Source organism: Rhinopithecus roxellana, chromosome 8 (genome assembly GCF_007565055.1).
Source record: "Rhinopithecus roxellana isolate Shanxi Qingling chromosome 8, ASM756505v1, whole genome shotgun sequence".
Classification (NCBI taxonomy): Eukaryota; Metazoa; Chordata; class Mammalia; order Primates; family Cercopithecidae; genus Rhinopithecus; species Rhinopithecus roxellana.
Window position 1 is genome coordinate 27,957,836 of NC_044556.1, and position 24,596 is coordinate 27,982,431.

The following is a 24,596-nucleotide window of genomic DNA, read 5'->3' on the forward strand; positions in this document are numbered from 1 at the left end:
CTGGGTTCAGATCCTGGCTCTGACAATTGTCAGATGAAACTTGGATGAGTTAATTTCCCCTAAATTTCCATTTCCTCTTTGTAAATGGAAATTATCATAGTATCTCTTTGTTATGATGAGTATGAAGTAAAATGGTGCTGAAAAATAATTACCAAAATGTTTGGCACAATGAATTTAAAATATAATTAATATTTGCTCAATAACAACCTCTAGAGATAGTGAAGAACTGACTCACAGAGGCTTTCAGAGTTTTTATTACTAATGGCCAGATTTCATCCAAAGAAAGAAGTAGTTCTCAAGATGCATGCCTGTTGCCTAACTATTTTTTTTCCAAAAGAAATACTTATGAAATTTTAAAAGTAAGCTGATATAGCCCGAGTCACATAGTGAGACCCTGTCTCAATAAAACATCAAAAAATTAGCCAGGCGTGGTAGTGCGCGCTGTAGTCCCAGCTACTCAGGAGGCTAAGATAGGAGGATTGTTTGAGCCCAGGACATCAAGGCTACAGTGAGCCATGATTATCACTGCACTCCAGCCTGGGCAACAGAATAAGACCTTATCTCAATAATAATAATAAGCTGATGAAATCGTATATTCTCCTGACATGCAAAGAGAAACACAGCATACAGGTGGAGAACAAAATATTGCTTTTCTTCAACAAATGTACCTGAAATTATATATCAAAAAAGTTTTTATCTTCAAAATAGTCACATTGGGGAAGCCATGCACTTATATATCAATAATGCACTTATATCAATAATGCTGCCAAATATTTTTGGATCTCCTTCTTCTAAATTACCTTTATAGCTTACTTCTTTTGGATGTCTTCATTAGCAACAAAATTTTATCCTTTGGGAGTTTTTAATTGTGAAAGCAGATTTAAAACCAACACATATTAATAAGATGGAGAGAATGTCACCTCTGATCAAAAATGAGGAAATAAAGACCTTTTTGCCTGACTAGTCAAATGTCTCAAACAATTCCAGAGAATCTCTAAAACATTTCAAGCTAATGAAAGCACTGTCAGATTTAATGTGTTGCTTTCTGTGTGATTAACAAGTTATATATTTATTTATTTAATGTTATTAAATACCTCTAGAGTACTGTGACGAGCACTGTTCTAGAAACTTTTACATATATCAGCTCATTTAATGCTCACATCTTATGAAGTAGGTACTCTCAGTATCCTCATTTTACAGATGAGGTCATTGAGGCACAGAGAAGCTAAGGATTTTGTCCCAAGACACAGAGATAGTAAGTGGAGGAGGCAAAAGTCAAACCCAAGCTATCTACTTAGTATATTTGCTATATTTTCTTAAAAGTACAACCTTTTTGTATTAGTAGTTATGCTTTCTGGGTTGTCTGAAGTAATGTAATTTAAACTTGGTGAAAGATACAATATATCTTCATGAGTTTTGTTTTACCTGAGCTAAAAAGCCTTTTTAGTGTTAAGAAGCACTATCTAAACTATTTTCCTCTATCTTCCCATAGCAGCCTATACAAGGAGGAAACGGTCCCACTTTCCAACTTCCTAGTGTTTCTAATGATTCATAGGTTGACCAGTTTTGCCACATAAGTTCTTTCACCCAGAAGCTTCTTAAACCTTGGGCCAGGATCAGTCTCTCTTCTCACGATGTTTCCTCACATCTATTTCAAAACTGTTTCCTTACAATTCACTTTTTCTATTACATCACTCAGTAGGTCAATCTTGCTAGACTAATGGGGAAGAAAGAAAAGGGGAGTGAAGAAGGATGTTTAAGCCCTCTTTGAAAAAGTACCTTTTCATATGCTTTCCCATCAGGAAAATGCTTCAAATGTCTCACTTTGCTCTCCTTTGCTTTGAAATAGGAGTTTCCAAAGCAGTTTCGCACCAATGCCAAAAAAAATCACTAACGAGCCATTCAGATAGTGCCAACAACCTCAAGGAAACATAATTAAGCAAATTTTAAAAATAAAATATACTGGAACTTTTTTATTTCAGGATAAAAGAAAAATACAGGAAGAAATCTCACAGAAGCGCCTGAAAATAGAGGAAGACAAACTAAAGCTCCAGCATTTGAAGGTAATTTATGGCTTTAATTTCATTTCAATGATTTTTTATTCAAAAAGTCTATTGGTACTCAAATTTCAATAATAAAAAGCTTCAGGAAAGAAAAAAATTTCAAGATAGTTTGACTAACATTGTAATAACCACAGGGGAGGCCAACAAGCTAGTAATATTTGCATATGAGAGTACTACCTTCCGGCAAACATGTGCAAAGTTGAAAACATGGTTTTATTACTTTTATCCTTTATTACTGAGTTTCCCAATTTTCTTGAGCAACCTTGAGAATTCAGCCTTGAGAATTTGGCCCTGCTCACAGTCTTGCTTAACATCCCTAGGGAGTGGATCCAGCTAGGAAATGCCTTTTGAAATCAATGAAAGGCCAATCATTCCCCTGGGGGTGCAGAACAGTGTCTGGCCTCCTCAAGGATGCTTGTATTTAAAAGCTCAGTGCAATGAGTCCAATGTTGCTTGAGTATGCTTCGGGTTTTTGTTTTATTTTGTTTTGACAGACCATGAGATCATAACCAGAAATAACTCTCCATGTTTAAAATCAGATTTTACATCTTTCACTGGGTGTGGTCATTTTGTAATTAAAGCACATTGAGTTTCAACATTTTATTACTTAGCTTAGTGACAGGATGCAAGCAAATGACAAACAGCAGCTCCTTGTGAAAAGGCCCAGGCAGGAAACTACTTATCTGGCAGGGCTGCTATCAATAGATTTAATGAATCCGCTTAATGATACAAGGCTGCACACTCATGGGGTCTACAAAGTTCAGTTAAACTTGCTGAATGCAACTGACTTCATTTTTCTAATGGAACAAGTACCTGCCTCTGAAAAGAAACATAATTTAAGATTCCAATTAGCCTCATTCTCTGGATTCTGTTTGCTTCTTTGCTTCTAAACAATTTGACATTTCCGATGTTTGATGGATAATTTCAAAGCATATCTAGTCTGCTGCCCTTCCAATATGTCACATTGAATTTACATGAGTAGTATACATTGTCAAGAAATGTAGTGTGCACTCCTAGAAAATCAATGAAATTAAAAAAAAAAAAATGTGCCACGTTGTTCCAGTGCAATTCAAATGAAGTCAACAATCAAATCCAGAAAGTTTTTTAGATAGGTCATTTCTAACTCCAAAACCAGAGATCATTTGCTCTCCTTTCCTCTGTCTCACACACACATGCACAATTTACACACACACACACAATTACACACACAATACACACAATCCAGATCTCCCAATGAACTACTTCCTGCTTCTGAGTAAAATGATAGCTCTCTAGCTATCCTTGAGAATGGGCAATTGCTGTCCTTGCAGAATGGGTAACCACAAAACAGTGGAGATCACAGTAGACGAGAAGATTTAAATATCCCCTTAGTTCATTCTAGAAAGTAAGTTTCACATGAAAAGCCTGACTCACTGAAAGGTCCATTTCTGAAGTAGCACCTCATTTCAGCATTTGCCAAAAACAGTCTGGAAAGTAGTACATGATCTTGCTTATTGGTTTGCTCTCCAGAACACAGGGGACCTCTCCTGATCCAATCCAATCAAAACATTTATCATGTTTTGGACCACCATATCCAGTTGTGCAGACTGTGTACTGCACAAAGGTACCTGAAATGATGGTGCTAAAATCCTGTCCATATTTCTTTGCCAATCATGCACTCTGGTTCAGAGATGCTTATACCTGGAGCAAAAGATTTCAATTTTCTCTGCACAAAAGTGCTATCCACTTTCCCAAGCTGTTCACTGGCCAAAACGGGTGTGTGTGGCATGGAGCAGGGCTGGGAGTTGGGGGAAATGACACATTGTCCTAATTTGGGAAATTCAAGATTAAATAAGCAAGATAAATGACAGTTGTTTTAATTAAAACTACAGGATAAGTATTCTTTAATCTGGAGTGGTCAAGAAGGCACTATTCAAGGTATGGGATTCAAGCTGAGTCTTAATTGATAAGTAGAATTTATATGGATGTATATAGGACCTTTAGTCAATAAATATTTATTAAGTACATATTATGCACAGGGTACTAAGCTAGACAATAAGAATATAAAATAAGTGAAATTTGGCCTGTGTCCTTAAAATGGTAACTGATACATAAACTCACAATGACAGTTATTCTGTGATAAACACTTTATGGGAGGCATAAACTGCACAGGGCACAGAGAAGACAGAGTGGCTACTTCAGTAAAGCACATTCTTCCAAGGTTTGCAGAAAATAGTTGGCTATACCAAACAGCAAGGAGGCATCCTTCCAAAATGGGGTTCAAAATGTGTGAAAGTATTTTTAAAAACAATTCTACCATGTGTTCACCAAGTTAAGAAAGCTCTATTGGCCTCTATAGCCTGTCTCTTACTTTCTTCATCCATTTGTCCTGGTTTTCATGACTATCCTCTCCACTTTCCTGATTGCAAACTAGTTCATTATACTTCAGTGACACACATTACGCAACGTAAGCATAAACATTTACAAAGTGTTCCTCCTATATCAGAATACACACTTTTCAAAACAGTTGTAGTAACTCACTCTGATAACTCTGATATTCTTTAGCTCCTGAACCTGATGATCATTCTCATAATGTGCTAGCAAGGGAATTTCTGGGACATTTTTAACATCTTAATATTCAAACCATTCCGAGCTTTTCTTCCTGTATGGATCTTCTTGCCTAGTAATATGATCACAGTCTCACGTTACCAGGAAACACAAAATACAGTCAATCTGAAAAATTTTTGATTTCCATGAGTCCATTCAATTCAATCTATGAGAAATCAATTTATTCCTACTCTACTGTAACTTCTGGGTAGATATGGAAGTGCTTCAGGAAAACCTTTTCCTATAAAAACTGCAGAAAGATCTATCACCTGCAGGTCACATATTTTCATTTAGTTCATATGGCTTTCAATTCTGAATTTCATTGTAGATTTTATTATACTCATTAGCCTCATACACTAAAGCACAAGTATAAACTGTGACATAAAAGCAAAATAACTGTTTTGATTACTATAGTATTATGTGATTGCATCATATATCATTTTGATTGCATATCCAAATTGAATATTTTATATTTAAGTTCAAAGAGTTCTCCACCAGGCATAAATGAAAACTTATGAAGTATGAACAAAGTTTGATAAGACCAAAATTAAAATTATTTCTAACCAGACTAAGAACCAAGAATACAGCCCCAAGTTAACCTAATTACATCACAAGAATGATTCGCTACCCTCTATTATTCAGCCTCATAAGACCACCCCATCTAAGTGTTTGTTATAGAGCTATGTATGCCATTGACTGGAACTTTTCTTATAGGTGGTTTGTAAGGAGTAAAACTTACCTCTATAGGTGTTATTGTCTTCTTTCCTAAGCATTAGCTAAAATTCCATTAAATAAAAATAAATTAGAATCAAGGTAAATTATTAAAATGCTGCTATATTCAGAGTTTCTTAGCATCTTTGACCCCAGGAGCTGAATCTTGACCAATGTTAATCCTATTTACTGGGTCTGCAGGAAAACATTTTTGCAAACAGCTTAACAGCTATAATCAATGGTTAAGATAACATTGGAGTAAAGAATCTCTGGTCACAGAGTGGAGTAATACAAATTACTCTTATGGTATATATCGTCCACATGCAATTGCTAAGACTCTGAAAAGGCCAACACAAATGTGAAAATCGGGGGTGAAGTTGTTATTTACTTAATCTAGTGGTTTTCAAACCATGTTCTGTGTATGCATAAGCTTTCAGGCCCCCTCACTGCTTCAATTAGAGAGGTCCAGAATTCATCTGTTTTCCAACTATAGTTCCATATAACATTTATTTGTTATAATGTTGTATTGGCTTTTTTTAAAAGAGAAAAAGATTTAAAAGTCATTGCCTTAGTAAAAAATAACCATCCTTTGGTAATTATGTATCACAACTAAACTTAATTTTAATTGTTTTTTTAATTCAGAGATACTTGTATCTCAGTGGTATTTATTCTAGCATCCTTAAACACACACACACACACACACACACACACACACACACAAAGTTATTCTTATTTACTCTCATTTAAATTTCAATATAAGAGAAAGAAGTCCCAGAAAATAAAGTTTCCATTCTCTCCTCACGGATTTTAAATATAGTGAATCCCCAATGAATAATTAACAATGAATAACTGAACAAATAATTTATAGGGCAGATTAGATACATAATAAGAGCCCTTTCATTCCAGGAGAAAAAGAGAAACTTGAGCTCCTTGAAAATAACATGACCATATATATCTAACACTTCCTAATTGAGATGTAGGCTACATGCTAATTAAAGCCCATCCAACATTTAGAGGTCTTTTTCATTTGTTTTCTGTCTTCTTACGTCTTTAAACTCCAGGTCCAGGAGTTTAATTTCCTCATGCAAATTCAAGAGCAGTTTTTGTTTGTTCCATCTGGTGAAATATAATTTTTTGTATGTTGTTAAAGTTGACGAAAACTCACCAACGTTTAGACAGATCAGTAAATTTTGCACTTAAGAATGTCTATAACCAGGGAGATTCTGAGAAGAAAGAAGGGGAGCTAAGTAGGCCAAACCATAAACAGCTGCCACACAGCCTAACACTGAATATGTTTAAGGTACAACAGTAACCTTCTGTTTTGCCCACCATTCCGATTAATCCCACTAAAGATTTTTTTAAAGCAGTCATTGCATGCTCTCACCAGGGGGAGGTATCAAAATGGCTTCAAGAAGCTTTTGACTTTGTTAAGGACACAAGATATATACCCATCAATAACAGGTAACACTGAAGACATCATATTACGAGGTCTCATTATGACTGTGATAAACATATGTATGGCATGGTTCTGAAGACAGAAAGTGAGGGTCAGGATGGGGCTGCCAGGAGTATGGGGGCCAGGGATCTTCATGCCGAAGGAGAGACCCAAACTAAACCTTGAAGTATAAATGGGATTTAGATGCATAAACACCGGCTTTGAATAGAGTCAAGAAGGTTACAACGATAGAAAATACCAGATTTATTCAGGCAAGTCACTGAGAGAAAATAATTCCTCTTTAACGCGTCACCTATTAAAATTCGTAAGATTTGAAAGCAGTAAGAGATTTTGGAAATTATTGACCAATATAAGAATATATCTTTATGTTTTCTGACATTAGAAAAAGGCCTTGAGGGAGAAATGGCTTCTAGATGGAATCAGCAGCGGAAAAGAACAGGAAGAGATGAAGAAGCAAAATCAACAAGACCAGCACCAGATCCAGGTTCTAGAACAAAGTATCCTCAGGTATGGCCCTCACTGAGATACTCCACAACTACCTTTATTTTGACTTTGTCCCATGTTGTACATAGACATGCCATTCTCACTTTCAGGGGCACAATAAAATCTTCCATTTGAATTTCTTTTTTTTTTTTTTTTTTTAAGGCAGGCTTTCACACTGTCACCCAGGCTGGAGTGCAGTGGCACTATCTTGGCTCACTGCAACTTCCACTCCTGGGACTCAAGCGATTCTCCAGCCTCAGCCTCCTGAGTAGCTAGGACTACAGGCACCCGCCACCAATTCTCGGCTAATTTTTGTATTTTTGTAGAGAAGGGGTTTCACCATGTTGCCCAGACTGGTCTAGAACTCCTGAGCTCAAAGTGATGCATCCACCTCGGCCTCCCAATGTACTTGGATTACAGGTGTGAGCCACCACGGTCAGCCTTTAGAAATTCCATATGAATTTCTAAAAAAGACTAAGGAAACGCACCAGAAGGCCACAATAGAAATTTTACTATAAATATCACCTGAGTATAGCAACACTAGATTTATTTTTAAATGCATATTGATGACTTACTCATACCTCTCTGAGCCTATTTCCTGCAGAATGGTAGTGACAATGCCTACCTTTTAAAAAATATGTGTGCTAAACTACCAGCACCTACCTGGTGCATGGTAGGTACGCAAACAACAGTCCTTCTTCACAGCCCCAGTCCCTACTCTCACCTTAGGACAGGTGACAAGCCTACAGGTGTGTTTACCCTGTCCTTCCATCATATTTCTCTCAGGCCCTCCCCAGTCACAACCATTATATTTTGGAAAGAAGGTTCTATAGGAATACTCTGTTCACAGTTTCCCTCTTCTGATTCGTTGATGATTTGCTCACAGGTGTTCACCTCATTTCTCAACATCCTTTCCTGCTTAATTTGTGAGATCAGTACAGTCAGGCAACTGCTGGTGTAAGAAGTAATGTTCTAAAATTATCTTGGCTTGAAATAAGGTGATGGACATGAAAAAACCAGAAAGCTTAAATGTAAGATGGGATTATTAGTATTATCACATGCAAAAAAAAAAAACACACACACACACAAAAGAAACAGATACAGGAAAGGCCAGAATCATTTTCTAACCCACACAGGAAAAACATTTAAAAGATGGAGTTTCTTGTGTTATAATCATGACAACAAATTAAAGTCTACCCATCTTTGAATATAGACAACTTTCAAAACCTCATTTGCTTTAATGTATTGCCTTTAGTGAGGACTATAGAAAAGATCTGAAACATAGAAAAGTATTTGGTGGCTGTGCTACGACCACATTTTGTCCATACTCACTGTGCTATACAAACAGATCTCATTAGGCTTAAGCCTGACAATGTGAAAAAAGGCTTCCTCTCTTCAAATGATTTGCATTTTACTTGATTAATTGCAAGCACTTGTATATTTAATAGCTAAAATCATTGACTGCTCATCCTTATCTAGATGTTTTTGAAATTAACAATTCTTAAAAGGTTATATAATTGAAATGTTTGCATTTATAAACCCCTCAGTTGTTTTCTCAAAGATTCGAAGTGCTTCTAAATAGTAGATAATAAATACTTTTAAAATAACCCAATAAATCAACTCTATGGTTTGAAAAACTCAATTCTTATCAAGGCATCCCTTAGCAAGACTTTCTCAACAAGATCCCAGCATAAGTGGGTGATTACTTTCTTCATTCCTCAACACAGAACCCTTATCTCTGAAGGAGTCCTGAATTTAATCCCTGCAAACCTTTCCTACTGCACAGACACCTACTTGCTTCCCCTCAAAACCTCCTTTTAGAGTCTTTCCACATACTGAACACTTACAACTTTCTCTGCATCTGATGATAATGGAAAGTGGCTACATATACTCAAACTCCATTAACAGGCTTGCGCAGCATTCTGAGTAATCCTAGTATTAACCAGGACTCTACTGGTTGCTTTTAGGCCTTGCCTGAATGCTCTGAGAAGCACATAAGCTCCTAGTAGTATTGATAGTGGCTTGTCTAGTTAGAGCTCCTTCCTAACCAAAAATTAAAAAGGAGAAGGAAGAGGGAGATGAAGAGAGATATATATTTAATAAGCCATAGTATACAGCAGGCACTTTACAAATATTGTCCCATTTAATCTTCATAACCTGGTGAGGGTAGGTATTATTACCTTCACTTCTTTCAGAGAAGTTAAGGAATTCACACAACTTGGAAGTGGGAGGTCAGGGACTGACCCATTTGACTACTCCACAGTGCCTGTGAAATGATGGCACACAGCAACCTCTGTGGACTGGAAAGGTATCTCTCTTATAGAAAATCTTTGAAGTATGTTCTGTACCTTTGCTCTCCTGTCTCCAAAAAGCTCCAACTACACTTAGGATCTCCTTCTATGTCCCCCTATTCTCTTTGGTAAATTACTGATTACACGTTTGTTCATTACCCAGTTTCTCGCATCTCACTACAACTTTTAGATCTTCATGATGCTATGAATCCATCAATACTCCTTGTGAACATCAAATTAGTTTAGTCCTTAAATGTAAGTAAGAGTAACAGTAGTGGTTAATTTTTTTTTTTTTTTTTTTTTTTTTTTTTTTTTTTTTTGAGACGGAGTCTCACTCTGTCACCACCCAGGCTGGAGTGCTGTGGCCGGATCTCAGCTCACTGCAAGCTCCGCCTCCCGGGTTCACGCCATTCTCCTGCCTCAGCCTCCCGAGTAGCTGGGACTACAGGCGCCGCCACCTCGCCCGGCTAGTTTTTTGTATTTTTTAGTAGAGACGGGGTTTCACCGTGTTAGCCAGGATGGTCTCGATCTCCTGACCTCGTGATCCGCCCGTCTCGGCCTCCCAAAGTGCTGGGATTACAGGCTTGAGCCACCGCGCCCGGCCGTAGTGGTTCATTTTTAAAGGAACTTGTATAATTTACAAAGCACTTGCACTTACATTAAGTCATTAGAAACAACAATCCTAGAAAGAAAGCACCAACACCTCCATTTCACAGATGAGGAAATAGGCGCAGAGAGAGAAAGTGACTTAATTAAGGTCACAGAGTCAGTAAAGGGTAGACTCAGATTTCAAAGCAAGCCCGGTTCAGTGCTCTCCAGCTGAAAAATGAAAGGAGAGCTGTAAATGCAAATGCTCCAGAAATAGTAAAACACCAAACACAGACAAGTATCTCTAATAATCAGCAAACTGCTTTGTTTAAGGAATGATCCTGAAAAGATGTATTTGCAAAAAAAAAAAAAAAAAAGTAAAGAATTTGTTTTCTTGTGACCTATAGAGGCATGTTTATCTGGTTAAAAATATAAAAGTAACAGAATGTTCCAAAGCAACACACGAAGAGAAAAAATAACTATGCCTTGTCTGTATTCAGCAACTTCCCCTACTGCCCAGCATTATAAAAATCACATTGCCAAAGCAGCTTTATCTGATAACGGAACATTTTCTTCTCAGGTGTTTGTAACGCTGCTAAAAAAAAAAAAAAAAAAAAAAAAAAAAAAAAAAAATTCAGGTGCATGTTTTTAAATTCAATCTTTCTCCTAAACAAGTACCCACAGTGCTTGAGAAGCTCTTATTACCAGCTACATCAGTACAATTTCCTGTTAGCACTGAGTAGCAATGGAGCCAACTGATGAAGTTGAACTAGGGAGAGCCACTCACAATCCCTAAGCAGGGAAAGTAACTCAAACTCTGAATGTGATTTATCACTTGACTTACATGCCTGCTCGAGGGTGACATTTGCCACTCTGCCAGGCCCCTCAGCTACAGGATAAGACTTTAATGGGAAGATCAAAATAGAAATATTGCTACTACCGTGGAGTCCATAGCAGGGCCAGACTTTGCCCATGAACCTTTCTTTCTTTCTACTTCCAAGGCATTGTGAGATGAACTGAAACAGCATTGCCTCTGGCATTCAAATCCCTGTTTTGCTGACATAGTACATAGGCTTGGCCATGTTCTTTCATTTCTTTGAGCCTCAGTTTCCCTGCCTGTAATGTGGGACAGTTACAGCCACTTCACAAGACTGCTGTGAATACAGAGTGCCTGACACATGGTAGGTGTACAAAAAATGTTAAATACTAGTCCTTACCAAAAGGTGAAATTGGAAGAACAACACTGCACGGATCTGTATCCAGGTATTTTTATTTTTTGGCCAAGTGCTCTTCTTTCTTTATGCTAGTACAAAGAGTGTTTTTCTTGGAGTAAACTGAGAAGACTAACCGATGAGTATATTTCCACTTGGAAATAATCTATGATTTTTTTTATGGCTTAAAGGCTAGAATGCTACCATAGGGGTTAATTTTTGTGGAACATTTGCTGTGGACCAGGCATTGTGCTAAACATTTCATGTATATGATTTCACTGAATTCTCACCACTACCCTATTAGGTAGGTAACACTTAACAGATGAGAAAAATTGACACTTACAGAGGCTAACTCACCCTAGGTCATACAGCTAAACGTAAAAAGCCAGGATTTTAAACCTAATTAAAAGTCCTAATCATAAAAATAAAATTGCGCCTCAGATCCTGCAGAAATATTTTACAAATGTTAAATTCTGTAAACTCTATACTTTTATAGCAATTTTTAAATTTCCAATCTATGCTATAATTTCACTTTTATGTGTATCACTTTATGTAGACATTTACCTGAATATTTAACATATTAAAGACATTCAGGGGGTACCCTGACTCACGCATAACCTTTAAGTAAAGCATATCTGCTTATTCATCCTGTTGTCTTCTCTTCCAAAGAGAGGCAACATTTCAGAAAATAAGTGGGTTTCCATGGTTTCTGTCTCTGAGTTACATTCTTAGCTTTGGAACAATATTGTGGAGTATTTTGCCTGGTGCCCTGATTAATACCTTAGGAGGAAATGTTCTCAGGGGAAGGCTATACTGAACATCTCCTTCTGAATCACTTTGCTTAAATAGAGTTTCAATTTGCCTCCCAAATGAGCCCTGCTCTTACTGAGACCACTGAACCATTTACTGCCTGATTGTAGGCACAGGTGCACTGATTTTTCAGTCCAAATATCCATGTGCACAAATTTATATCCTGGTTTGGAAATCTTGTCCTAACACTTTCCTTGCTCTCCTCTGTTCAATAGCCCACACCCAAAATGACACCTCCAATAAGTCTCCATAGGAAGTATGCCCCCAGCAACTTGTTCACATCCTGGGTTCTTCTTTCCTATCCAGCTGCCCTGCAGTTGTCCATGACCTCCCTTATCCAAACTGCCCTGCGCCAAGCTCCCATACAGACACTGTACTTCTTGAACTGTGTCCAAAGACCTCTGACTTTAATTGGAGCACACAGAGCGCCTGACAGAAATGTCATAAGCATGAAATGTAAAAGGTTAACTGCCGAGAAGAATGATGCAAATACACTGCATTCCCTTTGGGAAGGATAAGCTGCTTATGATTAAATGTTCTCTAGTACAGATTTTTTTTTAAATACTCCAAAGTGCCCTTCTGACCTTCTGCCTTCTTTTAATGAACTTTCATTTGTCCCCCAAATAGTTAGAAACTGCCTTCCGCAGATGATACAAATTGGCAAAGGTGTATGTGAAGCCTTGGATGTCTATGTGACTACGTGTCATGTGAAAAGCCAAGTAGACTGGCACAGCAGCTATAGCCACATCCCACATAACTTGAGGAAAATTCTTCCACAAAAGTAGCTGAAACCCAAGAAAATGCATTCTGTTCAATATCACGTAAAGCAATAATCTACTCAATTAAAAGAGAGCAGGCAAGACTCAATTCAAAAGGGAACCCAAAACATTGATGTCGAAATATAAGTTAAATTTTGTTGTTACTGGTTGTCATTTATCAAAGTTTAGTTTGTTATTATTTCCATCCAAGTTTAACCCCTACCTAACGCTTTTAACTACCTGTGCGGGTCAATTGTACCTTAATGAAACTAATGTTTCATCAAACACAGGTGAGGTACACTAAGTGAAAAATATTACATTCTAGATGTTTCTGCCTTCCTACCCTAACCCGTATCTAATACCACATAGCAGAGAGATAGACAAGCTGCTCTTTTATGACAACATAAGAAAAAGAAAAAAAAGGCGAAAAAAAACTCTACCAGTTGTTTCTTATTAAATTTGCTGTTGCCTAGAGACACTGAAGAAATTATTCTAAGGTAATTACATGAGTCAAAATCATTCCAAGCATGTTTTTCACTCTCCATATTTGACTAATTGGTTTACCAGATTTGTAATATTTCATCTGTTGTTGTTTTTAATTTCCCAGATAGTCTGATTATTTTTAATTCAGGAGCTTCACTTTTAATTTAACAAAAAAAAAAAAAAGCCGAGTAAACCAAACTTAAAAGCAAAAAAGGGAAGAAGTCTACCCACTCCAACCCACCAAAACACACACACACAGGCCCCTAGTACAACGCCTAGCACATAGTAGGAATACCTGTGAATACATAGCTTAATAAATGAATTAATGAGTAAAATAGATGATGTATAGATGAATGTTAGTACTTAAAATACTACCTTTCTAAGAGGACCAGCTGAAGAAGCCTAGATAATGATTTGAACATTAATGAACTGAAAAGGAAAGCTTTGAAACTCTTTTAAAAATAAAAAAAGAATAAACATCCAGCTATTTTAAGTCAAGGGCAAAGTTAAATGGTAGTGGTGTCCTGGTTTTTTAAACAATTATCAATGGCATGTTTTAACTTCTCACCATCGCTTTGTTTCCTTTCTCTCCATTTTCCCTTCCTCCATATGCCCTTTATTTTCCTTATCCTGACCTTTCAGCATTCATTCTTGTTCACACCTGCCAATCTCATCTATATGTTAGCAGAAATAAGGATTAAATGGTTACTGGCTCCCACCACGATAGGCTGAAAAGTAGATTGCAATAACCTCTGAGGGTCCTCCCTCCACTCCACTTCAATTTATGTAACAACAGCTACCCTTTATGGAGCACTATTCTGAGAATGACAGTTCTCTGAGGGAAGTCTAATTAGCTTCATTTTGTACATAAGGACACTAAAGCATAGAAAGCTATCAATCTGGTAACAGTCATGCCAGGAGTCACACGTAGGTCTTTCTGACTCCAGACCCTTCCCACCAGACCTCACACTGCTTATTCTTGATTCATTCTGTGAACATTATTGAGAACTTGCCATATGTAAGTCTTTGAGTCTTACAGAGAAGATTCCATATAAGCTCCCCTATAAAAAATATATTTGTGTTTTTCTCTTTTTAAATCCTTTAACTTTTCAAAATGCATTTACATTTATTATCTCATTTAAAATGGTATTCAGTACCTTGAAATACAAATTTGACACCATTAGCCGAGTTGTCATAGATCTTTGACTGTGCTGACATGAGTAAAGATGAACCAAGGAGCAACTGAACAATCCAGAAAGTGGGAGGTGAATTAGTTTCAGTGATCCGTTCTCCAAGCCTTGGTCATAAAGGAAGAATGTTCAAGAGCAGCGACTCACTGTAATAAAGAAAGGATCTGTGCTGCCTGCCACTGGGCCTAGGCTTCTCCCTTCTGCAGGAGAGTTTCCCATGACTAATTTTACCAGCTCAAAAAACTTCCACACCCACTCCCTTGTGATGCACCTTTTGTCTGCCATAAGGCAAATGTCACTTTGTCCATTTAGACCACCCAAGGTTATCTGATTCTTGTTGGTTATTCGATGTTTTATTAGGATTGGAATTTATATTTGATCTTCAAACAATAGAGTCCTGTTCCTTGGTATCAAATATGAACAATTAACATCAAGAAGCAAAGCAAAAATGAAGTGGATAAAAAACAGGAAATATAGTGGCTGCTCTGTAATATAGTCAGGGATAAATGTTAAGGGTTACCAAGGCACAAAGCCAGGAATTATTTCTGAAAGGAAAGAGTCACTAGCTGTCTCCATCACTGAATACTTTTCGCCATTTCATTATATAATTACAAGTAGTTTATTCATAGAAATGTTTTTCTCTACAATTTTTTTTTTTTAGGAAAATAAAAGAGGCTTACCAGAATCATGGATAAGTATATCTTCAGTTAACTTGCCATGTCCTGGCCACAAGAGTAGTTGATGGCCACTTGGGAAACTCATGACACCTGGGTACAAGTCAAATTATTACAATTATTTCACTCCTATTAAATGTTTGGCATGTACTACAAGGTCCTCTACAAGCCCTAATTAAAAAACACACACACCTACTTTCTATCCCACCAGAGCAGTTGAGAAGCCCATAACTAACCAATCCTTCATATCACATCAACCTTGAGACTATGTTTATTTGCATTCATTTGAAAATGACATTTGTATAATAACTTGTGCATGATAGTGGCTGATTCTCTAAAAACCAGTTTTGTTTCTTATTTTTCATGGCAAATGAAACCCTCAGTTTGCAAAATATTGTTCTGATTAAGAGGGTTTGCTTTTCTACTAAATCACTCTCTTGTAACGTTACATGCCTACATGGCGGTTTCAAATCAAGATACTATCATCTGCCCATAAGATAATTAATAATATTTGCAGAGTTATATTAGGAGATGAGATTCACCCGTGCAAAAGCTATTCACATATAATTAATTATTCAGCTTTCTAAACATCTGCTCTGTTCCCAACCATCAGAGCAAACTGATGCTTGTTTCAATGTCATTGTTCCCTTGCCTGTCTGCTTCTTGTTGTCTTAAAGCTGCTGCATTGTATTGTTTGTCCTATTCTTAAATGCTCAGAATTAGAGGCAGTAGATCTGGCTTGTGGCAAACTTAGTGTTTGCTGTATGCCAAATGCCCATTAATTCTCTGGCATGCTTACCAGTAGCATATGACTGTTTGCACTAGTAGGTTAGATCTTCCTTATTCTGTCCTGTTCCTTGGTATCAAATATGAACAATTAACATCAAGAAGCAAAGCAAAAATGCCCTTTGACAATGGCTGGTTCTAAGGCAGTTCTTGTTCTTCTTCTTCTTTTTTTTTTTAAGAACACCAGCCATACTGGATAGTTTTTGTTCTTACCTACTGTCTGTGCATTGAATTATTCATCTTTTTTGATATGCACTTTTTAAAAATGTTTGTAGATATAGGGGGTACAAGTGCAGTTTTGTTACATGGATACATTGAATAGTGGTGAAGTCTGGGCTTTTAGTGCAATCATCAGCCAGTAACGTTCATTGTATCCATTAGGTAATTTCTGTAACACCCCTCCCACCCTCTCACCCTTCTGAGTCTCCAGTGACTATTATTCCACTCTATATGTCCATATATACACATTACTATGCACCCACTTATACATTAGAACACGTGGTATTTGTCTGTTTCTGAGTTATTTCACTTAAGATAATGATTTTATTTCAGCTTAGTGAAGAAAATATGCCTGATATGTAATAGGTCCTTAATAAAGGTTTGCTATATGTTTGATGAAAATTTATTAAACCTCAACTTTAAAAAGTTAAAAAAAAAAGCTCCACTTCTAATAGATTACACTACTCTCAACTTTATTAAGAAAATGTAGGTTGGTATTACCATTGGCCAAATTATCTGTAAAGATGAAATATCTTTAACCTCTGACCCATTAGTAGTAACGTATCTGCCTATTACGTATGACTAACACACTGCAGTCAAGATAACTTGACTAAAGTCAACTGTATGTACTCAATAATAGTCATTGAATTTCCAGAGAGATTATTTTAGATGAGCTATGGTTTTAAAAAATAAAAAGAACTTTCATTTTTCACTGCAAACCTTAACCATTCAATATTAGCCAGCTGTCAACACAAATCATGCCAGATTTGATACATTTTTTAGAAACATATAAATCCTTTAACCACTGGGAGCAAAGACTGATTAATTTTTCTGTTTTTACTAGTTAACTACCTGAACTGCAAGATAATGAGTAATTCTGCAAATCAATTAAAAAAATTATGAAAAATCACGTAAAATGTGTCACACTACAATTCATTCCCCATAAGGTTACACGATAGTCAGCATATGGGTTTTGTCACTTTAAAAGAGTCCTCAAGAGCAGTGACTTAAATGAGATAGAAAGGTTCATTTCTCTCACATACATCAAATTCTAACTGGTAGACATTCAAGCAGAGGAGAGCATCAGTGTTACATGAGGTTATCTAGAGGCCCTATTTCTTTCTGTCTTGTTGCTTTGCTGCCTCCTAAGGGATGCCCTTGGCTATATGGTCAAAGCCAGCTCACTACCTCATCTGCATTCCACTTTAGGAAGGGAAGATAAATGGAGGACAAGCAGCTCTCTTTTACAGCATGACCTGACGGTTGCAGATGTCAATTCTGCTAATACCCTGTTGGCCAGAATTTACTCACATGGTATCATCTGAATGCCAAGGACACTGGGAAATGTAGTCCAATAGCAATGTAGCCAGGAAGTCATATAAAACTCAGGGAGTTCTATCACTAAAAAGAACAAAAGGAGGATGGATCGGGGGTGGGATGTGGAGAGAGGAAATAACAGGTTGTCAAAAAAGACTAGAATGTTCTTTCTGCCCACATTTACTAAATAGACATCATCCTCGTACATATTATTACAACTCTTCCAATCATGCTAGATCACTGTTGAGATTTTCTGTTTAGATCAGCATTTGCAAAGACAAGTATGTCCCTGAAGCTATATTAGTACCATGCTTGCTAAAGTTGCAGATCAAACACCCAAATGGACCTGCTAGATTTTTGTCTTCCAATGGAGTTGTCACAGATAGTCCTCCTCTCCCAAGCAAACTAAGAAAGAGAAAAGCGTCTTTTTTTTTTTCTTTTGAGACAGTCTCACTCTGTCACCCAGACTGGAGTGCCATGGCGTGAACTCACTGCAACCTCCACCTCCCAGATTCAAGCGATTCTCCTGACTCAGCCTCTTGAGTAGCTGGGATTATAGGCGCATGACACTATGCCCAGCTAATTTTTTTATTTTTCGTAGAGACAAGGTTTCACCATGTTGGCAGGGTTGGTCTCGAACTCCTCATCTCAAGTAATCCACTCGCCTCAGCCTCCCAAAGTGCTGGGATTACAGGCATGAGCCACCATGCCCAGCCCAGTAACTCATCTTTATTAAGGAACTCCTCTGCATCAAGCCCTGTTGTAGGGGTTTATGAACAATTACCTCAACTATCTCCTTAAGACAACCTTTAGTGAATACTATTATTATTTCCTAAATGAGAGAACAAGCTTGGAGGGGTTAAAGGATTAAGCCAACTGTATTAGCTTTGAGATGGGTTCATTTTCTGTTTCCATGGGTAGAGCTGTAAAGTCTTTTCTTCCTCTGAGAAAGTGGGCCTTCACACAAAAACTCACAAAAAATATAGGTAAACCACCAACTGTTTCCTGTTCTCCCAAGATTTAGTGGGGAAGAAAGGGAAGAGAATCTCTAGTCCAAGTGGAGAATCAAGCTAGAATTGCTCACCACTCTAGGCAGAATTCAATACTTATCAGAGGCAAAGACATTCTGAGAACCTGTGAGTCCCAAAACAAACTGGATCCAGCTGGGCATGGTGGCTCACACCTGTAATGCCAGCTTTTTGGGAGGCCAAGGCAAGATGGGAGGATCTCTTGAGCCCAGGCGTTAAAGACAAGCCTGGGCAACACAGGCGTACCTAGTCTCTTAAAAAAAAAAAAAAATCCCTCTTTTTCTAGCTTGGGGAATGTTGGAGGTGGGGGTTTGGTCCTAGCACTTCCATCAGCTGGCCTCAGGCACATCAGTAGTGGCATAACATCTGCTGACTCAGGCTATCCCAGAGAAATAGCCATTGGACCCTCTCTTTAGGTGTAGTCCTGGCTTTTAATAAGAGAGTTTGGGCTACTGAAATGCAAGTAACTCATCAGTCCCTTCAAAGTATAGGTAAGAGCCAGTCATAAACTTAATTTCATACCTAGCATTGGTGGTTACCTTGAAACTGCAGTAACGTAATCAAATTGCATTAGCCAGCTTTATATTTAAGACCTACTGCTTCAATTACTTTGAACAACACAGTCTTGTGTGGAAGCAAAGAAAGTCGTGCTATAAAGTGGCATTAGCTTAGGAAACCCTAGATTCTTTGAAGGAGACTGTTCTAAGAACTCATATCAGAACCAAAGTCAAGCAGCCAAAAAAAAAAGATAAAGCCCAGACTTTAATCCTTGTTAGACGGACTAACCCACTGAGCAGAAAAATCCCCAGTACAGCAAAATAACCCTAAGGAAGATTAGGACAGAAATATTCCCTTGATATGTAATGGGTCAACACTTTTACACACTGGTGTGCCCCAGCTATCATTTCAATCTTCACTTCCTTTATTCTCATAGAAAGTAAAAAAATCCCTTTATACTGCAGAGCAAAATGAATGTTGTGTCTAAGTTCCTAAGAATCCATTTTTTTAAGTTTTCTTTCTACAGTGACTAATTGGAGAGGAGTTAAGAGTTCAGACTCTGTAAGTAAAGATCTGATTTCAAATTCCATCCTGCCTCAGGCTGCCTGTGAGCCTCTGGGTCGGTTGCCTTTCTAGGTGCCCAGCTTGCTCATTTGTCAATTGGAACTAACAGCAGTGCTCGTGGGGGTTGCTGTAAGGACGAAATAGGCCAGTGCCTGGTGCAATGTAAATATGCAATATGTGTTAAATGTTATAAATGCTAACACATGAAGTGCTGAAAGGTAGGATGATGACTTTTGAATTTTGGTTTGTGTGGTTTTTCCCCTCATGAGTTCCAGTCTGTTTGGCCCCTAATGGCAAACTCTATCAGGTTGTGAGTCCTTGTTAACTCCACCAAAAGCTGAGATAAATGGACCCTTAGCAGCAGAAAAATTGCCTTCTGAAATAACCTCTTCCTGATGCATCCAGCATTTATGTGCTGTCCTTTTTTCCAAGACAAAAAAATTGCATGTTGGAATTGGATTGGAGACATTATCTTGTGATGATTAAGGGAGGTTATTACCGCAACAGTTCATGAAATGAAAGCTACCTGCTTTTACCTAGGGAGCTCTTGAAAATAACCCTCTTTTTCCCCAGCAAATAGGCAAGGAGAAGAAAGATTCCAATAATGGATAGCATTACAAATCCTTTTTCATGTACTCTGCTTATCTAAATTGGCACATGATGCCTGCCCACCAACTCTCAGAAATTGTGAGAGGCACTGACTCATCCATCAAGCCCCACCTAACAGCCTGGGAGGCACCAAAGAGGATATTTCTTTCTCTGCTGCCTGTTCCTCACCAAACTGAATCAGCATTTCAAGGAGCTCAATTCCCATTCTGAAAGGTAATACCTTCTAAAGATGGGGATGGCAGCACTTCTGCAAATTCTAACCCATCAATTGAAAGATAGGCATGTAAAGGTTAAAGAGTTACCCCACGGTAACCTCCCCAAATGCTCTCCATTTGAAACAATTTTAGTTTTACATATATATGTATATACACTCACAGATTAACACACATACATACACATATGTATATATGTACATGCATACATGTACATGTATGTGTATATATATGCATATATATATATATATTGCCTTCTAAAATAACCTCTTCCTGATGCATCAAGCATTTATGTGCTGTCCTTTTATTCAAGACAAAAAATTGTATGTTGGAATTGGATTGGAGACATTATCTCGTGATGATTAAGGGAGGTTATTACTGCAACAGTTCATGAAATGAAAGCTACCTGCTTTTACCTAGGGAGCTCTTGAAAATAACCCTCTTTTTACCCAGCAAATAGGCTATATATATATATATAATGTATATATAAATATATGTATATATAAATATATATGTGTGTGTGCGTGTGTGTGTGTATATATATAAATAAAAGATAAAGCCCAGACTTTAATCCTTATTAGACGGACTAACTCACTGAGCAGAAAAAATCCCCAGTACAGCAAAATAACCCTAAGGAATATATATTTTTTCTACAGTGGCTAATTGGAGAGGAGTTAAGAGTTCAGACTCTGTAAGTAAAGATCTGATTTCAAATTCCATCCTATATATTTTCCCAATACTTTATTTATACTTGCCAAATTTTTTCTCTCCCCCAACACTACCTTTGGAAAGGGATTAGGTAAGAGTCCCTAATTTAAGTCTTGCATTATTTAAGCTTTAAATCAGGGCTGAATATTCTCTTTTTTTTTTTTTTTTTTTTTTTTTTTTTTTTTATTTTTTTTTGAGACGGAGTCTCGCTCTGTCACCCAGGCTGGAGTGCTGTGGCCAGATCTCAGCTCACTGCAAGCTCCGCCTCCCGGGTTCACGCCATTCTCCTGCCTCAGCCTCCCGAGTAGCTGGGACTACAGGCGCCGCCACCTCGCCCAGCTAGTTTTTCGTAGTTTTTAGTAGAGACGGGGTTTCACCGTGTTAGCCAGGATGGTCTCGATCTCCTGACCTCGTGATCCGCCCGTCTCGGCCTCCCAAAGTGCTGGGATTACAGGCTTGAGCCACCGCGCCCGGCCTGGGGCTGAATATTCTCTTAACTTGAGTGGTCATTGAAAATGGGAAAAAAATAGATACACAAACATTTATGTATATTGGAATGGGAAGGGAATAATAGGGAAAAAAATAAAATATAAAAGAAATGGATATAAACAAATTCCTTATAAAGTACCTATCAAGAACTTACACTATATCAGGCATTCTTTTAGGTATCCAGGATTCCTCAACCCCAGCACTATTGACACTTTGGACTAAATAATTCTTTGTTGTGAGGCAACTGTTCTGTGCATGACAGGATATTTAGCACCATCCCTGGCCTCTACCCACTAGGTGTCAGCAGCACCCCTCGCCGCCGCCAAGTTATGAGAAACAAAAATGTCTTAGACTTTGCCAAATATCCCCAGGGAGCAAAATCGCCTCTGGTTACATACCACTGTGCTAGATAACACAAAAATTGCCCTGCCTACTAGTTGCAATTTTTGTTTTATGCCCCTTAAGGACAGTAAGTCCTCAAAAACTCAGTGCATTATCTGGTGTAGAGGTTGTCAAACGTCCTCTTCTCCATTGCTAGGCTACCGCTGACTTCTGACCAAGTGGAGGGGGTTGGGGAGGTTCTGGGAGCATCCAGTTCCTTACTCTCAGTTATGCTTGCTAAGCCTCTCATCATTTCCATTAGCATTCTGATCTTTTAGAAAGCTTTTCTAGAGCAGCGAATCACTAACATTCATCTGATATTTATATTGCCCACAAATATTAGAAGTATCAAATCAATACACAAAAATAAGAAGTCAAGTTTTGCATTGAAGTGGAAACTTTAGGAAATGTTCTACAACAGTAGGCATCTCCTGTTAGAGGTTTGTGATTCTAAGTAATTAGTACCAAGATGCTCCCTAGTTATCCTTTTTAACTCAGAGTTGGCTGTGAGTAAGTGATAAAGAATGGAAGGGAGGTGTTTATGTTTAGTTTTCACAAACATGTCATGATGTACCCAGTGACTTGAAAACCTTCAAAAATATTCATTAACAGATATGCTGATGAGGTTTGCAGGTTTTCAACCTCATATTCTTACCATATTAGTCTAAAGAGATTCTTGGGACAAATCACATGGCATTACATTACCCAAGGTTTTTTCTTCAGAGAGAAACAACAACGAACACCAGTGCATTTCAAAATTCCCTAAGGTGTCATTGGTCGAGCAGACCAAGAGCTTTGTCTCTATGCCCCAGAAAAAGAAAGGGGCAGAGACAGGAAGAAACTAGCTGGAGTCGCTGGGCTCATGCCTGTAATCCCAGCACTTTGAAGGCTGAGGCAGGCGCATCACTTGAGGTCAGGAGTTTGAGACCAGCCTGGCCAACATGGTGAAAGCCCATCTCTAATAAAAATACAAAAATTAGCCGGGCGTGGTGGCGCACTATTGTGGTCCCAGCCACTCAGGAGGCTAAGTCAGGAGATTCGCTTGAACCCAGGAGGCAGAGGTTTCAGTAAGCCGAGATTGCACCATGGCACTCCAGCCTAGATGACAGAGCAAGACTCCATCTCCAAAAAGAAAGAAAGAAAAGAAAACTCTATGAAGTTAACATTGACCAGATCTCTAAATGGTGAATTGCCCCAGATTCAGGCCTTGGAATTCTTATCTCCCTCACTTTCTAGGAAAACTTATCCACTCCTGTGGTAATAAATACCAACTCCCAAATGTATATGTTCAAACCCAGACTTCTCTGAGCTCCAGTCTTGTATATCCAACTATCTTCTCCATATCACACTTGATTGTCTCAAATTTAACACATCCCCCACAAATCCCCTTTCTTCTCTCTCCCAGATTTCTGTTCAGCCAATTGTATTTGCATGTTTCCAATTATTCAGGTAACAAACAGTGGAATCACCTTGACATCTCCCTTTCTCTTATCCCCTGCATGTAATCACCAACAAATTCTGGCAGCTCTTTCTCTCAAATATTTCCAGAATCCAACCACTTCTCACCCTTCTACTGGCAACCAACCTGGATTACGCCATCTTCATCTAGATTTTTAGGACAACTGACCTCCATGTTTGCCCCATCCAGTCTATTCTCCACACAGTGTAACTGTTTACATTTCAAGTCATAGCATGTTTCCTCTCTGTTCAAAATTCCAATGGCTTCCCTAAAGCCTTTCCATGCACAAGGCCCTGTCTATCTGACCATCTGCCTCCTCTCTGACTTCATTTCACCTTTCTATTCTCTCAGCTCTTCCTTCAAGCTCTGTAGTTACTCTTCCATCTCTCTGGAGCACACTCCCTTTGAAACCCTCACGTCTCTTCATATCTCTGCTCAAATGACACTTTATCAGAGAGAACTTCCCTCAGCACACTGTGTGAAATAATGCCCCCTCCCCAGGCTTTCTCTGTATTATTTATCCTGCTGTTTACAGCCCCTATCCTGCTTTTCTCATCAAAAATATTTTTTCTTCATAAATAAATATGTATACATAAATTATATATACATAAATATATATACACACACATATACATCTGAAATATATACATATTTGTATTACACATTTATTAATGTAGGAGTTGACAAACTATGGCCCAGGACCAAATCTAGCCCTGGCCTGATTGTGTACAGACACAAGCTAAAAATGGTTTTTACATTATTTAAAAGGCTGTAAAAGAAAAAGGGGGAAAAGATGAATAAGCAACAGAAAGCATATGTGGACTGCAAAACCTAAAATATTTAGCATCTGGCCCCTTAGAGAAAAAGGTTGCCAGCTCCCGTATTGTCTCCCACTAGAATATAAACTCCTTGAGCTCAGGGACTTTGTTTTGGTCACTGTAAGATCCCCAGCACATAGAAGAGTACCTGGTTCAAAGTAGATGTTAAGTAAATATTTTTAAAAGAATGAATGAATAAAGACA

At 38.0% G+C, this 24,596-nt stretch overlaps 1 protein-coding gene across 1 annotated transcript in view; it reads left to right on the forward strand.

The window, feature by feature from the left end:
• Window positions 1–24,596, forward strand: part of PALMD (palmdelphin) — a 49,062-nt gene that overhangs the window by 14,472 nt on the left and 9,994 nt on the right. The window contains exons 2-3 of the mRNA XM_010367941.2: window positions 1,983–2,063; window positions 7,199–7,323. Of these exons, the coding sequence (XP_010366243.2) occupies window positions 1,983–2,063; window positions 7,199–7,323 (206 nt within the window). The remainder of the gene's footprint in view (window positions 1–1,982; window positions 2,064–7,198; window positions 7,324–24,596) is intronic.